The following is a 16,479-nucleotide window of genomic DNA, read 5'->3' as shown; positions in this document are numbered from 1 at the left end:
ATTAATAAAAAATGAACACATATAGCAATTTTGAGCACACAGTATTCACTACTTTCTGTTCAAACTGTGAATTTCGAATTTCACTTTGATTTGGATAGAATAATAAGAATCATTTTTACAAGGCTGATTAAAATCAAAGTGTTTTATTATCTTACTATCTAATGTTACCTTCAAGCTTTATGTCCAGCAGCTTAGCATATTTCCTCCATAATGTTACAATAAAAGTAACTCTTGCACCTAATTTTATACTGAATAATAAAAAAATGACATGGAAGAATCAGTTACAGTCTAAGCATCGATAAAAAAGGAAATGCTGAGAATTTTATCATGTTTTATTTTATGCACACAGTAAGAGCAGCACAGTTGGTCATAATATTTTGGATGAATACTAATTCTAGTTTGAACCCAGTACTAATTTCACTTACTTCTATCATTTGGTAGCAATAAAATTAAAAAATAAAATGAAAAAATTTCACACTTTCAGTTATTTTTAAAGAGTTTTAATTTAATCTTGAGGAAATATTGATATGTACTTTGTGATTGCATTGCGACATGATAAAGAAGTATTCTGAATACATAAGAAAATAACTTATGAAAATCTCCTAAACATAGTCTATGCCCTTTTTTCTATAAAGCTGTAATATCCAAGAGAATATAAATTTACACTATATCTTTGATTCATAAACCAATACCAAGCATCTGTCTAAATTTGAAATCAGTTTTAAAATGTGGTGTTGAAGACAATTTTAAAATATCAAACTGGAATGAATCATAGACTCTCAGTCATAAGCTTGCATATTCACAGAAAAGAGTTTTTCAAAGTTGTATATAACCACCCAGATTCTCCTATATGTTTTTCTCAGTAGAGTATCAGGAAGTTAACACACAGAAACACTTTACTCTTACTTTGCAAGATTTACAAAGTGAATAAATGAAATAAAAGTAAGACGATCTAGTTCATTGCCCTTTTCACATTAAACAGTCAAAAATTTTGAAAATTTGTATTCGGCATTAAAAAAAAACAAAAACAAAAATAAAAAACGTCTGAAAGAGTATTTCAGGGGCCTGCTAGAGGGAGTCTGCAGTTAGCTTCACTTCCCTTATCTGCTGTCAGGGACGATATGGGATATTTATTCCAAGAAAATCAGAGAATAGTATAAGTTGCGTCTCTTTCTTTTCCCAGGGAACTGAAGTAAACAACTTTTCGCCAAGCGACTACCAGTTTGCCCAAACATACATTAGCATTTTTTAAAAAATGTATTAATGAAAAAAGCCCTAATTCTTTGACTGCATAGCGGAACCAAACATGTACGCTAATCTTTTAAAGCGAGGTCCCAGTTCGTTAAGATAATCATAATTTTCATCGTGATCAGAGACTGCGGAGTCTAAGGAGCTCAGGGATGCAGCTGAGGACCCTGTTCCCTCAAAAGCATAGGTCTGGAGGGAGTCGAAAGGTGGGGCGCACGGGTCAGTGTCAGCCTCTTCCAGCTTTTCTAGAATGAACTTCCTGAACACCGCGCTGTCAGGGCCGACCTGCAGAGACTGCCTGTACAGGCTGCGCATCTCCGCCCTGGCGGGTCTGCGGGGCTTTCGGCCCCGCATTACCGCGCTGCCCCGCAGCTGCGCGATGTCAAAGGCCTCCGTGTCCGCCTCTCCGCCACCTTCATCATCGTATCTGAATATATTCTCTCTGAATTCTTCACTTTTCTCAGGAAACAGAGTTTGCTTCCTCCGTTGTTTCAGACCGAGGTTCAGAAAAATAAACCCTGTTAAACAAAGCGTATCAGAACATGAACACAAATACAATATTATAAATATTAAGGCTTCATATTACTCCTTAAATATAATGCATGTTTATATTTGTATTACTATATTATAAATAAACAATAATGCCTAATACTATTATACTAATGTTATACCTATATAATGTTATATATTTATTCTATTTGTACTGAAACACATTATCAAATATTACATTTATAATATTAATGCATACTATAATTAAATATATAATATGTTATCTATTTACATTATAAAATATTGTTAAATAGTATGCTATTTATAATAAGCTATAAATTCTTGCTTTTGTTACAAGCTCAAGACAAAAGCTTCAGTTTTCTGATTATAAAGCAAAGATATATTTGTCATTGAAAATTTACCAAAGGGACTTGCAGAAAGATAAGGCAGCACAGAAGTCTTAACTGGTTGATGATTTAGAGTGGAAAAACATCAGAGAAATATAGTGAACTTTATATGATGATCAATTTATGACAAAATTTTTTTTCTTTATTGAAAATAAAACAAAGATGAGAAAGAAGATTTTCCAATCTACGTGCCTCTGTCAATCTCAGGAACCAGTGATCCGTGTTAGAGGAAGTTAATCACACTGAGATGGTTTGATTTTTACCACTGAGACACATTCTATGGCATAATTTCTTTCAAAGTTAGTATTTATTGACTACAAAGTCTGTACCAGTCATTTTTCTAAAAGCTCTACATATATTCATTGATTTGCTGTGCTACCTATATTTTATTATAGTGCTCTAGTAAAGATGGTGAAAATGAAGTGCCGAGAGATTAAATCACATGCCCAGGAAACAAAAAGCTGGCATTCAAAACCAGAAAGTTGGTTCACAATCTGTGCTTTGCTATGCCATATTAATTTCAGAAATTCGAAACTTATCAGATTTTTGAGTCATAACACTGGTATGTTCACATCAATCAACTGTATTAATATGAAATAGTTTTAACATTGTGTAGAAATCGAACAATTTCAGAATGCTTTTTAAAAATTTTTTGGAGAAAATTGTGTGTGTTTCATGGTTAGTCCCCTTACACAAGTTCAAATCTTATGTATCTGTTCAGAATTTCATCTACAGAAACTGAAACAAACAGGAAGTAATGTTATTAATATTATCAAAAGAGAAATACATTAGGCAACGTTTTAGGTAAATCTTACATTTAAATAAATTGAAATAGTGTTCCTGAAATAAGCTCACTGTGCCTGAATCCAGGTACAGTAATTTAATACAGCTGAGATACATGGTTGAAATAGAAAGGGATCTAATAAATAATTTTTCAATCTATGAATTGAAGTGCATATTCATGAAACTTTCACAGGAAACTGCTGACTATAGTTGAATCTGACATTCCACCTTTCCAATATGACTCGTGCCCTTGACTGTGAGGTTGCCCTTGATTTACTTGCAGGGTCTTGGGAATAGGTTTGGGTCTGTATCAGTGAGTAATTTTGTACTTGCAACCTGCAAACATTATACTGTTTCTACCGCTTCTTGCTTCTGATATCTAGTTATATAGCTCTAAATTCAGATTTATGATAAAAGATCATCAAAAATAATTTGAAAAACTGAAGCTAGATAGAAAAGACGGGCAACTTTGGTAAAAGAGAAATGCCTGGTTTTTAAAGCTTTGAGAACGATGAGAAGAGTGAAGGTAAAGCAAATCCTGAAACATTTTGTATGTCAGTTTGAGTAGTGAGTTTGGGATTTCATAACCCATGGCTCATACGGTTGCTGTCAACATTCAATACAGTTGTGTTGGCTTTGATGTGAAGTGATGAGGGAAGCAACAGAAGGGTTTAGACTATATAGACTGGTATGTTAAGAAAAGTTGTGCTTGATGCATAATGTGTAGTTTTAAAAGCTTAGCTAAAACATTTGGAACCTCATTTGCCTCATCTGTAAAATGACTATAACTTATTTCCTTGTGAAAACAACAGCAACAATAGCAAACAGACAAAAACAAGTGGAGCTATTTTACTGAGATTTCTTTTATGTTTAACACTTTAAGTAAGACTCTCTATTTTACATGTTTAGAATGAAAACTATGTTTATTTTTAACTACAAAGCTAGCTTAAGCATAATTACCCATCATAAACAAGTGATTTTTTTTTTTAAAGCAGGAAACTTTCTGTTAGTTCCTCATGGTATATGCTGGAAAGTTGGAAACCCTGAGATGTATGTGACCGACAGAACTATGTGCGTCCTGATCAGTTGGAATTTCCTTTTTTTTTGGAGTAGAGTTGATTTACAATATTGTGTTAGTTTTAAGTGTACAGCAAAGTGAATCAGTTATGCATGTGTACAGATTTACTCTTTTTTAGACTTTTTCCCACATAGGCCAGTACAGAGTATTGACACGTTCCCTGGGCTCTATAGTAGATCCTTGTTACTTCTCGTTTACATTTTTTTCATCCTAACATTTACTCCCCAATGCTTCTAGGCTTCAGTGTGCTGCAGGAAAGAGTTGGATGGAGGTTTGTTATGGTTATGGAACCTCAGCACTTCATTTATTAGCTACAGGACCCTTTGTAAATTAGGTAACTCTTGGACTTTCACTTCTTCATCTGTACAATACGGGCGATAACAGTTGCTACTTCTTGAGGTTATCTTGAGTAAACTGCACAGTTTCTGCAAATCACTTAAGTCAGTCTCCTGGAGTATAATAAGCGTGAAACAGAATTTCACCATTATTATTACTAATTTTTATATTACTACATATGTTGCAGTGTGTGTGTCAAAACCACTCCTAAAAGGACGTGCACGTGTGTACTCACACTCATCAAATTCAAGGGTCATTGATTTTCAACTTGAAGTGCATATTCACTCTATTTTTCATTTACTCCACTTGAGTTAAGAATTGTAACACATTCAGAAGGGCAATTAAACACACACAAACAGGCACACACACACACAAGTCCACATTATATCATCATAATGGGATTAACTCTTTTCTATATGTATCATATTGTTGTCAATAAATGAATATATGCTCAGTTCACATGACTTACCAAATATTATCATAATGCATATCAGAATAGCAGTTATGACTTCTGCCTTGAATCCCATGGAAAGCATAAAATCCTTATGACTGCAGGTCTGTGTGCTGTCAGCATCGCCACAGTCACACACGTGTACGGTAAGGGTGTTTGTACTTGTAAGCGATGGGATTCCATTGTCAGCAATTAGGATGGCTATGTAGAAAACAGGCTCTTCTTGAAGGCTAAAACCAGTTCTATTGGTCAAAATTACAGCTGTGTTATCTAAAACAAAAATCCACAGGCATAATTTTTTTAATAATTCAAAAGAAATTCGTAGCCACTAAGTGTAGAAGAGGCAGGAATGTAGAGATTAAATAAGCTCAAATAAGAAAGAGTACATTTCTGATGAAAAAGAAAATTAAAAGAACAATTCAAAAAGTCATTACTGATTTAGACTTTGCCTAAATCCCAATTACAAAATTAGATGAATTATATGAACCAGTTCTAAAATCTTTTTTTTTTTTTTTTTGGTAAAGATAGGAAACATACATATGGAACACAGAAAAGAAATTGCCTTTTAATTAGCCATTGACAGTATATGGGGGTACTAGAATTAAATGTGGAGAAGGCAATGGCACCCCACTCCAGTACTCTTGCCTGGAAAATCCCATGGACAGAGGAGCCTGATAGGCTGCAGTCCATGGGGTCGGGAAGAGTCGGACACGACTGAGCGACTTCACTTTCACTTTTCACTTTCATGCATTGGAGAAGGAAATGGCAACCCACTCCAGTGTTCTTGCCTGGAGAATCCAAGGGAAGTGGGAGCCTGGTGGGCTGCTGTCTGTGGGGTCGCACAGAGTTGGACATGACTGAAGCGACTTAGCAGCAGCAGCAGCAGAATTAAATGTATAAAGACACATCAGTTTCATTTGAATTAAATACTCATGACTCATTTTTCTAATAGAAACTCATCACTTTCACAAATAGTATAAATAACCTGAGATTTTCAAAGTCATCTCTGTGTCACAGTAGTGATCTCAAATAATGTATTTATTAGTAAGGCAAAAGAATTAACTTTACTTGGAGTTAAAGTTTCTTTTAGAACATTTTATTTCACCTTGACATTATTAACCTATTTTCTACTTATATTTCAGAGAATTGTTAAACCTTAATAATACTGATTAATTCACCTGGCTAGAACACTCAACTAGTTAACAAAAATAAATCATGAATACTTCAACATATTTAATTTTTTTCCTTAAATCCCCAAAAATGCTAAGTGGTCTTCTCCAGTGCAGTTTACTGTGTATCAGTCAATGGTACACAATATGTTTCCCCCAGACACTTTTTTTTTTTATTGGCGTTCCTTGAAATATATTCTGCAGCAATCAAACAAATTTTAGAAGACACAAACAAATAAGAGGAGATAGATAAATAGAAGTCTTTGAAATAGATAAATAAAAAATATGGAAGTCTTTTGAAATATATGCCTACTTATCACTTTTCCCAAATCTCCTTTTAAAAACAAACTCTCCATCATGCTCTTGAAGTCTATAAACCTTCTGTGATTTTATTCACTAGACACATCAAACAGGTGAGAAAGTTTATACTTTTTGGTATGTATTTTCTTAAATTACTTATAACCACAAATATTAAACCAAAATTAAATTGTTCCCTTTATGTTTCAATATATTTATTTTGTCCCACTAATTTATTTTATATTAATATAAACAAATCTATAGCATATTTCTTATTTTGATGTGGCTTTTTTTTTAATCTTAAATCTATTTGAGTTTCTTTCACTAGGGAATTTGACAAAGGCAAAGGGGAAAGAATGTGTCTGCATTTATCCTTCCATAAAAGATCTCCCCTTGATGGGAGCTTAAACTCAGGTGTAAGGAAGAACACCTGCAGGTGTTTGATTATAGATGCCTGAATAATGAATCCTACAGTGCTGCATATCTTTGTGATATGAAGCAAAATTAGAATAGAAACATATATGATGACAAAAAATATTTTACTGAAGGAAAAAAGAACACTGCAGCTTTGTACAAAGTTAATCTACTTCTGTATGAAAGGAAAAGGAACTCCGTCTCTCCATACAAAATCCTTTAGAACATTTTGTTCTTAGGCTGATACAACTATTTTGTTTTGAAGGGAAAAGAACAGCCTTTTCATATATTTATAGCTTCTAATTAATGATTCCAAATATCTTTGAATCAATCAAGTGAGTATGAAAAGTGAAAGTGTTAGTTGCTCAGTGGTGTCCAATTCTTTGGGACCCCAAGGACTGTAGTCCTACAGGCTCCTCTGTCCATGAAATTCTCCAGACAAGAATACTGGAGTGAGTTGCCATTCCCTTTTTCAGGGTATCTTCCCAACTCAGGACTGAACTCGAGTCACCCTCATTGCAGGCAGATTCTTTACTGTCTGAGCTACCACGGAAGTATATATCATTTTCTTCTCCAGATATGAAGACCTGAGAGGAACTGCAATTATATTTTCAAGGACATTCAGACTTTGCAAGGGCTTATAGCCAATAATTACTTGAAAAAGTGTTTCCAATTTAAAGAAATCCAGTGGGAAATGAGGCTAGTATTCCCAGAACACTACTTTGGGTTTTGTTTCCCATTTCCATTGCCACTCCTTGAATAATTTCTCAACACTATCATATTGCAGGAACAGTATAAAAAGTAATGCTGTGAATTTTCTTAAAATTAAACAAGATCTCAAAGAATGAATAGAAAGCTATTATAAGTGAATGGCATTACCTTGGTTATCTATGATTGCAAAACTCGAGTTATTTTCTTCCATGGATAGATTGAAATAAAAATGGTGATGTTCTATGGATTCATCTCTATCCACTGCACTGATGGTCTGAATCACCTAGGAAAAAAATTAGGGATAAGTTTTGATCATTCTGTTTATAATATTCTGATTATTATTTTAAATTATTATTAGCTTCTATTAAAATTGCTTTACCAAAATCTTTATGGATATTCCAGAAGTTATCTAAAAATTGGTGGAAAATATGAAAATATTTTCTGAGGTTAAAAACATGTTTACTTGCTCCTTTCAGAAGAATGTTTTGATATTACATAGAAAGTAAATTCTTGTTAATGGATGAGATGATTTCCCTAAGGTAAGTTTGTCAGAAAACATCCTCCTATCCTTCCTGCCTGGATTTCTCCTTTCTGTCCTTTTCTCCTTCTCTCTTTCTTATCTGAATACTAACCATTACGACTTGCTGAAATTAAATAGTTACTGCATATATTGGAGACATAACTGTAATAAACTTTATTGTCTTACTTGAGTATTTGTTAAAGTAATGAGGTTATAAATTGATTTTAAGAGTAGTGTATTTAAAGCTTAGGGGTGATGTACATGATTTCCTTTCACCCAGAAGATTAGAGCAAAAGTGTTCCATGTCAAGTAAATTCCTCTCTCTATCTCAGATTATAAAAAAATGAAATAATGCAACTAGGAACAAATCAGTTCACAATTAGTCCTTTGCTTTCAAGACATGAAAGTGTCAGTCAAGTAGTTAATTATTGTCAAAAAAGAGATGTGCTGTCAACATCAAATAGTGAGACTGTGATTAATTCTGGAAATTAAAGTAAATTGACTATAGAAGTTATTGTTTTGAATTTTCTAGAATTAAATTGCTTTTAACAATGTGTCAAACAAAAATATCCTTAGTTGCAAGATGACAGATATGATTTATAATCTTATATTTCAAAGGATATCTCTACACATGCATGAAGAACCTTGTGAAACTAATACAGTTTGTACATTATTTCTCTACATTGATTTATCTTTTCCCTTACAACACATTCCTAATTAAATCACAATCATGGAGTGTTAATTAAATAATCTAGTAAAAGAAAACATTTTTATTCAATCCATGCCTACAATAATAAATGTGCATTGTATCAGGATAATGCTTTCGAGTTATTGCAAGATTTTGTATAGCCAGGATGAAGGATATGGGTTTGAAAGTCTAATATTCTGAATTCTGTCTTTCCCACTTAATGTTCTAAGTTTAAAATTTGGAGAAACATTTATTTATTGGCCACACTGCACGGTAAGTGGGTCTTAGTTCCTGGGATGGTGGCACTAATGGTAAAGAATCCACCTGTCATTGCAGAAGATGTAAGAAACACGGGTTTGATCCCTGAGTTGGGATAATCGCCTGGAGGAGGGCATGGCAACCCTCTCCAGTATTCTTGCCTGGAGAATCCCATGGACAGAGGAGCCTGGCAGGCTATAGTCCATGGGATCAAAAAGAGTCGGACATGACTGAAGTGACTTAGCATGCATGCATGCCATGGATCAGATCCGCGCCCTCTGTAATGGAAGCCTAAATTCTTTTTTTTTTTTTTATTTTTTTATTTTTTTTTAGTTTTCTTTTTTTTTTAATTTTATTTTATTTTTAAACTTTACATAATTGTATTAGTTTTGCCAAATATCAAAATGAATCCACCACAGGTATACATGTGTTCCCCATCCTGAACCCTCCTCCCTCCTCCCTCCCCCCCACCATCCCTCTGGGTCGTCCCAGTGCACTAGCCCCAAGCATCCAGTATCGTGCATTGAACCTGGACTGGCATCTCGTTTCATACATGATATTTTACATGTTTCAATGCCATTCTCCCAAATCTTCCCACCCTCTCCCTCTCCCATAGAGTCCATAAGACTGTTCTATACATCAGTGTCTCTTTTGCTGTCTCGTACACAGGGTTATTGTTACCATCTTTCTAAATTCCATATATATGCCTTATTATACTGTATTGGTGTTTTTCTTTCTGGCTTACTTCACTCTGTATAATAGGCTCCAGTTTCATCCACCTCATTAGAACTGATTCAAATGTATTCTTTTTAATGGCTGAGTAATACTCCATTGTGTATATGTACCACCGCTTTCTTATCCATTCGTCTGCTGATGGACATCTAGGTTGCTTCCATGTCCTGGCTATTATAAACAGTGCTGCGATGAACATTGGGGTACACGTGTCTCTTTCCCTTCTGGTTTCCTCAGTGTGTATGCCCAGCAGTGGGATTGCTGGATCATAAGGCAATTCTATTTCCAGTTTTTTAAGGAATCTCCACACTGTTCTCCATAGTGGCTGTACTAGTTTGCATTCCCACCAACAGTGTAAGAGGGTTCCCTTTTCTCCACACCCTCTCCAGCATTCTTAACCACTGGAGTGCCAACTAGTTCACTTTGCTGTATACCTAAGACTAACACAACACTGTAAATCAACTATACTCCAATATTTTTTTTAAATATGGAGATATACATTCTTAGGATTATTTATATTTATTTTTAGGATATACATTTAGTATTCAAAAAGGTTGTGAACATCTGTTCTAAAGGTCAAAGTGCTAATCAAATAATAGAGCTATAAGAAAATTGAGTCTATAGTCTGTTTTCTTTCTTTGTTTAGAATATTTTTAAGGAAAAAATATTGAAAAGCTCATGATATCATAACATTTTGATAGCAGACAGAGGCAGAACTACTGTTTCAAAAAAAAGTTTTCACAAAATTTTATTAGATGTATTCAAATTACATTAAATGTAATGTTTTGCCATTAACTTGTATAGATATACATTTATTCTGTTAAAAATGAAATAGTCTTAGATTTTATCTCAATATATATTTTCTCATTTTCCTTTGATAAATTACTTTTGTCATTCTTTATAAAATTCTTTATAAAAGTACAAAGAAAATCATCACATATAAATTTAAACTATGAATGTATATAATGAATATCCCAAGGGTATCCATTTAACAAATATTTCATTGGCATTTGGAACACTCCAAGTCATCTCAGGTCTGGGTGTCCCATGGTGGCTGGGGCCAAGAGTGTCTCTATCACCACTGTTTACATTCCAGCAGAATAGAGGTAGAAATTTTCTCTAATTATTTGGACTTACCTCATTAAATATAAGAGAAAGAACTGGCATAAAGATCTAGAAGTCATTTGCATATGACTGTAATTGAGACATTTTGTGGATAACAGAGTGAGTCTGAAAAAAATAAAAAGTAAGGGACAGGAGGGAGAAAGGAAGATGAAGAGAAATCCAGGGAACACACTGTGGGATCATAGAAATTTAGGCAAGAGAAAATTTTTACATGGAGACAATGTAACTGTCTTTACATTAGACAGTGTATTGGTATGAAGGAATCTAAAAATTACTGCTATTCTACTTGACTTCTGGAAAAGATATTTGGTATCAGTCAAGATAATGGGAATCATTAATTTGAAAAATGATAACTATTTACACCAAACAGAAAAGGCAAATTGCCCTAATGTCAGCTCGTTTATTATATTCATATTTTGCAAAACCCTGAAAAGTTTTACTCTTCCTCTCTGCCGCATCCTGGTCGTTTGCACATAAGGAACAGAAATAAAACTTCTGCTTAGCCACATAGGTCATTAAGGGAAGGCCTGATTTCCTTCAGAATACAGTGCACTGTTCCGGCGTTTTTGGTTTCCTACAGGGATTGTATTATCTACCCAAAGCAGATAGATACAGGAGACCTAAACACACCATTTTGTCCAGCTGTCTGAGCCTGTGGGACACGAAACAAGAGTGATTTTCATAGTATGAGAAAATACATAAAATATTTCCCTATATTTTTATTACATGTGAAAATCATCATATTCTGTCAAACAAACATTAAAATTAATTTTACCCCTTTCTCTTCTACATTTTAAAAACTTTGTGGCAAAAGCATTTAACATGAGATCCACCCTCTTAACACATTTTTAACCATAGTGACAATGTCACAGGCTTATTCACCCAGCTTAATGCAAACATTATGCCTGTTGAAGAGCAATCTCCTCTCTCTTTTTTTAATGCTTTCAGAAAAATTAAAATTCTATCTTATTTATTTGTCAGCACTTTACTCACTTGACTAGATAATTTTATGTTCTCAAATATATTTTATTCTTTTTGGTAACTCCACTTTGTATGAATTATATGTATTATTGTAGGGACCTAAGCTTAGGAACACTATGAATTGATAGTATGGAAAGCAGAGATTTTATTCGCATTATTATTTTAAAATATACTACCAAATGTGTTTCAGTATTAAGGGAGATTTTGACTATTAGACTGAGTACCAGTTATATCATTACTTTCAAATATTTGTTGCCACTCTGTAGATTGTCTTTTTTATTCTTTTAACAGGGACTTTCACTGGCTTAATTTTGATTACATCAAATTAATACATGTTTTCTCTTTTGGATTGGTATTTTGGTGTTATATTTAAGAACTCTTTGCCTAGCCATAAAATAATATTTTCTCCTCTGCTTATCTCTAGTTTTAGGTTTATGTTTAAATCTATGATACATTATAAAATAATCTTTGTATAAAGTATGAGGTTTAGATGGAATTTCTATTTCCTCCCTGTTTCCTTCTTATCTATTTGTTACAGCAAAATTTGTTGAAAAGACTGGAGAATTTTAATATATTTATGTATCATCTTCCCAACACTGTTTACATCATTCATATTTTCAAATTATTAGAACACACAAATATCATATTACAAAATAGGGATATAATTTTTATAATTTACCCAGTTTTTCTTTCTTTTTCTTGATATGCATACTCAAAGGTATCATTTCATTGTCTTTCAAACAATAATTTCAAAATAAAATAATCTGATAAATTAAAAAGTATTAACTTACTTTAAGAAAGAAAAATGAAATTTATTGAGTTATTGCTTCTGAGATATTTTATAAAAAACAACATAATATATTTCAAGCCAACCAGAATAAATCAAGAATCTAAGTAAAAAAAAACCTCCAATAAAAACAAAACCAATACCAGTAATACATTTATATTGGTTTTTGTAACCTTCAATTTTTGTTTTATAGTTTTGTAAGTACTTGATTCTTTTTTTTTTTTTTTGTTTGTTTTATGATCCTTTTGAATTGTGTTGTTAGAGAAGACTCTTGAGAGTTCTTTGGTCAGGAGATCAAACTAGTCAATCCTAAAGGAAATCAACCCTGAATATTCATTGGAAGAACTGATGCTGAAACTGAAGCTCCAATATTTTGGCCACCTGATATGAAGAGCTGATTCATTGGAAAAGAACTGGATGCTAGGAAAGATTGAGGGCAAGAGGAGAAGTAGAAAACAGGATGAAATGGTTGGATAGCATCACTGACACAGTGGACAGGAGTTTGAGCAAACTCAGGGAGATAGTGAAAGACAGGGAAGCCTGGTGTGCTGCAGTTCATGGAGTTGCAGAGAGGCCAACATGACTTAGAGACTAAACAACAGCAATACTTATTTAGGATTTTAAAAAGTAGGTTTTTTTAATGTTTTATGACATTTAATAGGATAAATAAAAATGTAAAGTTATTGTGATTGGAACTGAGATCCTCAAAGGGGAATCTAATTTAAATTCTACATTTTACAAATGTAAAAAGGTAAGCCCCATATAAGAAAATGTGTGAAAAAACTGTGAAGTAATGATAATGTATTTCAAAAAGAGTATGCTATCTTGTCTTTATATATTTAATAATTCATTTCAAATTTAATTTCATCTGTTGATGTCTGATGTATTTTATATATCATTTTATCTTTATTTGCATGATGGATGGAATAATAAAATGAATTAAAATTATTTACAGAATCACAAAAAATAATTTCTTTATTGACAAAGTACAAATGATTTACTATTAAATTCTAGGGGTTAGCAGATTTTTCAAACGTGAGGAATTTGGAAATAGAAAATTTGAAGTTTACATATTTTTTGAAAGAAAGAAATTTAAATTATACGTAACTTACATTAAAGCCTATAATTAATATAGCTAAATAAAGGTTATTTTTATTAATATCATTTCAAAGATGGAGGAATACATAGAAAATGCTATTCTGTATAATACAAAGTACTGTTTAGATATTGACAATTTATGATGGATTCTTACCTGACCAGAGACTGCATTTTCACAAACATAAGTCTCATAGTATTCGGAAAACTCAGGAGCATGATCATTGATATTGAGAACTTGTACATAGACAGGTACTGAAGAAATCTGTGCTATATTGTCTGCAAATTGAGTAAACAGAATGAAAATAAAGAATAATGCTGTTGTTAGGGGTAACATAGTCATGAAAATTGCATTAGAGGTTATGTGGTATATTTTTATTTCACATGAATAAAAGCCAAGGACAGGATCATTATATATTTCATATACAACAACATAGCCTACAAAAAATGTTCTCAGAACATTCAGCTCAATCAGTATTTATTGAGTGCCTTGTACCTGCCATGGACTGTAGGAAGCTGATGAGGAAAAGCTGTAAAAGTAAAGAAGATAGTCAGGTATATGAATATATTTTTTTAAATCCAGGAACTGTCAAACATATTTGTATTATCCCTGGCCTCTACTAACTAAATGCCAGTAGCATTGTCCACTCTAGTTGTGATGATCTAAATTGTCTTCAGATGTGGTCTGAAGGTACTAGGAAGCATAACTGTCTACATTTGTGACCTGTTGAAAGAAAGTGCTAGTCACTCAGTCGTGTCTGACTTTTTGTGACCCCATGGACTGTAGCCTGCCAGGGTCCTCTGTCCATGGGATTCTCCAGGCAAGAATAATGAAGTGGGTTGCCATTCCCATCTCCAGGGGATTTTCCTGACCTAGGGATGGAACCTGGGTCTCCTGCATTGCTGCTGCTCCTGCTGCTAAGTCGCATCAGTCGTGTCCGACTCTGTGATGACCTCATAGATGGCAGCCCACCAGGCTTCTCTGTCCCTGGGATTCTTCAGGAAAGAACACTGGAGTGGGTTGCCATTGCCTTCTCCAATGCATGAAAGTGAAAAGTAAAAGTGAAGTTGCTCAGTCATGTCCAACTCTTTGCGACCCTAAGGACTGTAGGCTACCAGGCTCTCCGTCCATGGGATTTCCCAGGCAAGAGTACCAGTGTGGGGTGCCATTGCCTTCTCAGCTCCTGCATTGCAGGCAGATTTTGTACCAACTGAGCCATCAGGTTTGCCTTGAAAACGAACAGAGATCATTCTGTCGTTTTTGAGATTGCATCCAAGTACTGCATTTCGGACTCTTTTGTTGACCATGATGGCTACTCCATTTCTTCTGAGGGATTCCTGCCTGCAGTAGTAGATATAATGGTCATCTGAATAAAATTCACCCATTCCAGTCCATTTCAGTTTGCTGATGCCTAGAATGTCGACATTCACTCTTGCCATCTCTTGTTTGACCACTTCCAATTTGCCTTGATTCATGGACCTGACATTCCAGGTTCCTATGCAATAATTGCTCTTTACAGCATCGGACCTTGCTTCTATCACCAGTCACATCCACAACTGGGTATTCTTTTAGTAACACTGAAGAAGTTGAAGTTGAACAGTTCTATGAAGATCTACAAGACCTTTTAGAACTAACACCCCCAAAAGATGTCCTTTTCATTATACGGGACTGGAATGCAAAAGTAGGAAGTCAAGAAACACCTGGAGTAACAGGCAAATTTGGCCTTGGAATATGGAATGAAGCAGGGCAAAGACTAATAGAGTTTTGCCAAGAAAATGCACTCGTCATAACAAACACCCACTTCCAACAACATAAGAAAAGAAAAGACTCTACACATGGACATCAGCAGACGGTCAACACCAAAATCAGATTGATTATATTCTTTGCAACCAAAGATGGAGAAGCTCTATACAGTCAGCAAAAACAAGACCAGGAGCTGACTGTGGCTCAGAACATGAACTCCTTATTGCCAAATTCAGACTTAAATTGAAGAAAGAAGGGAAAACCACTAAACCATTCAGGTATGGCATAAATCAAATACTTTATGATTATACAGTGGAAGTGAGAAATAGATGTAAGGGCCTAGATCTGATAGATAGAGTGCCTGATGAACTATGGAATGAGGTTCGTGACATTGTACAGGAGACAGGGATCAAGACCATCCCCATAGAAAAGAAATGCAAAAAAGTAAAATGGCTGTCTGGGGAGGCCTTACAAATAGCTGTGAAAAGAAGAGAAGCAAAAAGCAAAGGAGAAAAGGAAAGATATAAACATCTGAATGCAGAGTTCCAAAGAATAGCAAGAAGAGCTAAGAAAGCCTTGTTCAGCGATCAATGCAAAGAAATAGAGGAAAACAACAGAATGGGAAAGACTAGAGATCTCTTCAAGAAAATCAGAGATACCAAAGGAACATTTCATGCAAAGATGGGCTCGATAAAGGACAGAAATGGTATGGATCTAACAGAAGCAGAAGATATTAAGAAGAGATGGCAAGAATACACAGAAGAACTGTACAAAAAAGATCTTCATGACCCAGATAATCACAATGGTGTGATCACTGACCTAGAGCCAGGCATCCTGGAATGTGAAGTCAAGTGGGCCTTTGAAAGCATCCCTACGAACAAAGCTAGTGGAGGTGATGGAATTCCAGTGGAGCTATTTCAAATCCTGAAAGATGATGCTGTGAAAGTACTGCACTCAATATGCCAGCAAATTTGGAAAACTCAGCAGTGGCCACAGGACTGGAAAAGGTCAGTTTTCATTCCAATCCCAAAGAAAGGTAATGCCAAAGAATGCTCAAACTACCGCACAACTGCACTCATCTCACATGCTAGTAAAATAATGCTCAAAATGCTCCAAGCCAGGTTTCAGCAATATGTGAACCGTGAACTTCCTGATGTTCAAGCTGG

At 34.4% G+C, this 16,479-nt stretch overlaps 1 protein-coding gene across 1 annotated transcript in view; it reads right to left on the bottom strand.

Annotated features, from left to right (window-relative positions):
* Window positions 1-322: 322 nt before the first annotated feature.
* Window positions 323-16,479, bottom strand: part of CDH19 (cadherin 19) — an 82,722-nt gene continuing 66,565 nt past the window's right edge. The window contains exons 9-12 of the mRNA XM_005904574.3: window positions 13,727-13,848; window positions 7,552-7,666; window positions 4,811-5,062; window positions 323-1,766 (exon numbers count right to left, since the gene is read on the bottom strand). Coding sequence (XP_005904636.2) covers window positions 1,276-1,766; window positions 4,811-5,062; window positions 7,552-7,666; window positions 13,727-13,848 — 980 coding nt within the window. The 3' untranslated portion in view covers window positions 323-1,275. The remainder of the gene's footprint in view (window positions 1,767-4,810; window positions 5,063-7,551; window positions 7,667-13,726; window positions 13,849-16,479) is intronic.

This window comes from Bos mutus, chromosome 24 (genome assembly GCF_027580195.1).
Source record: "Bos mutus isolate GX-2022 chromosome 24, NWIPB_WYAK_1.1, whole genome shotgun sequence".
In the NCBI taxonomy this organism is placed as follows: domain Eukaryota; kingdom Metazoa; phylum Chordata; class Mammalia; order Artiodactyla; family Bovidae; genus Bos; species Bos mutus.
Note: the sequence above shows the minus strand (reverse complement) of the source record. Positions and strands in the feature narration are given on the sequence as shown.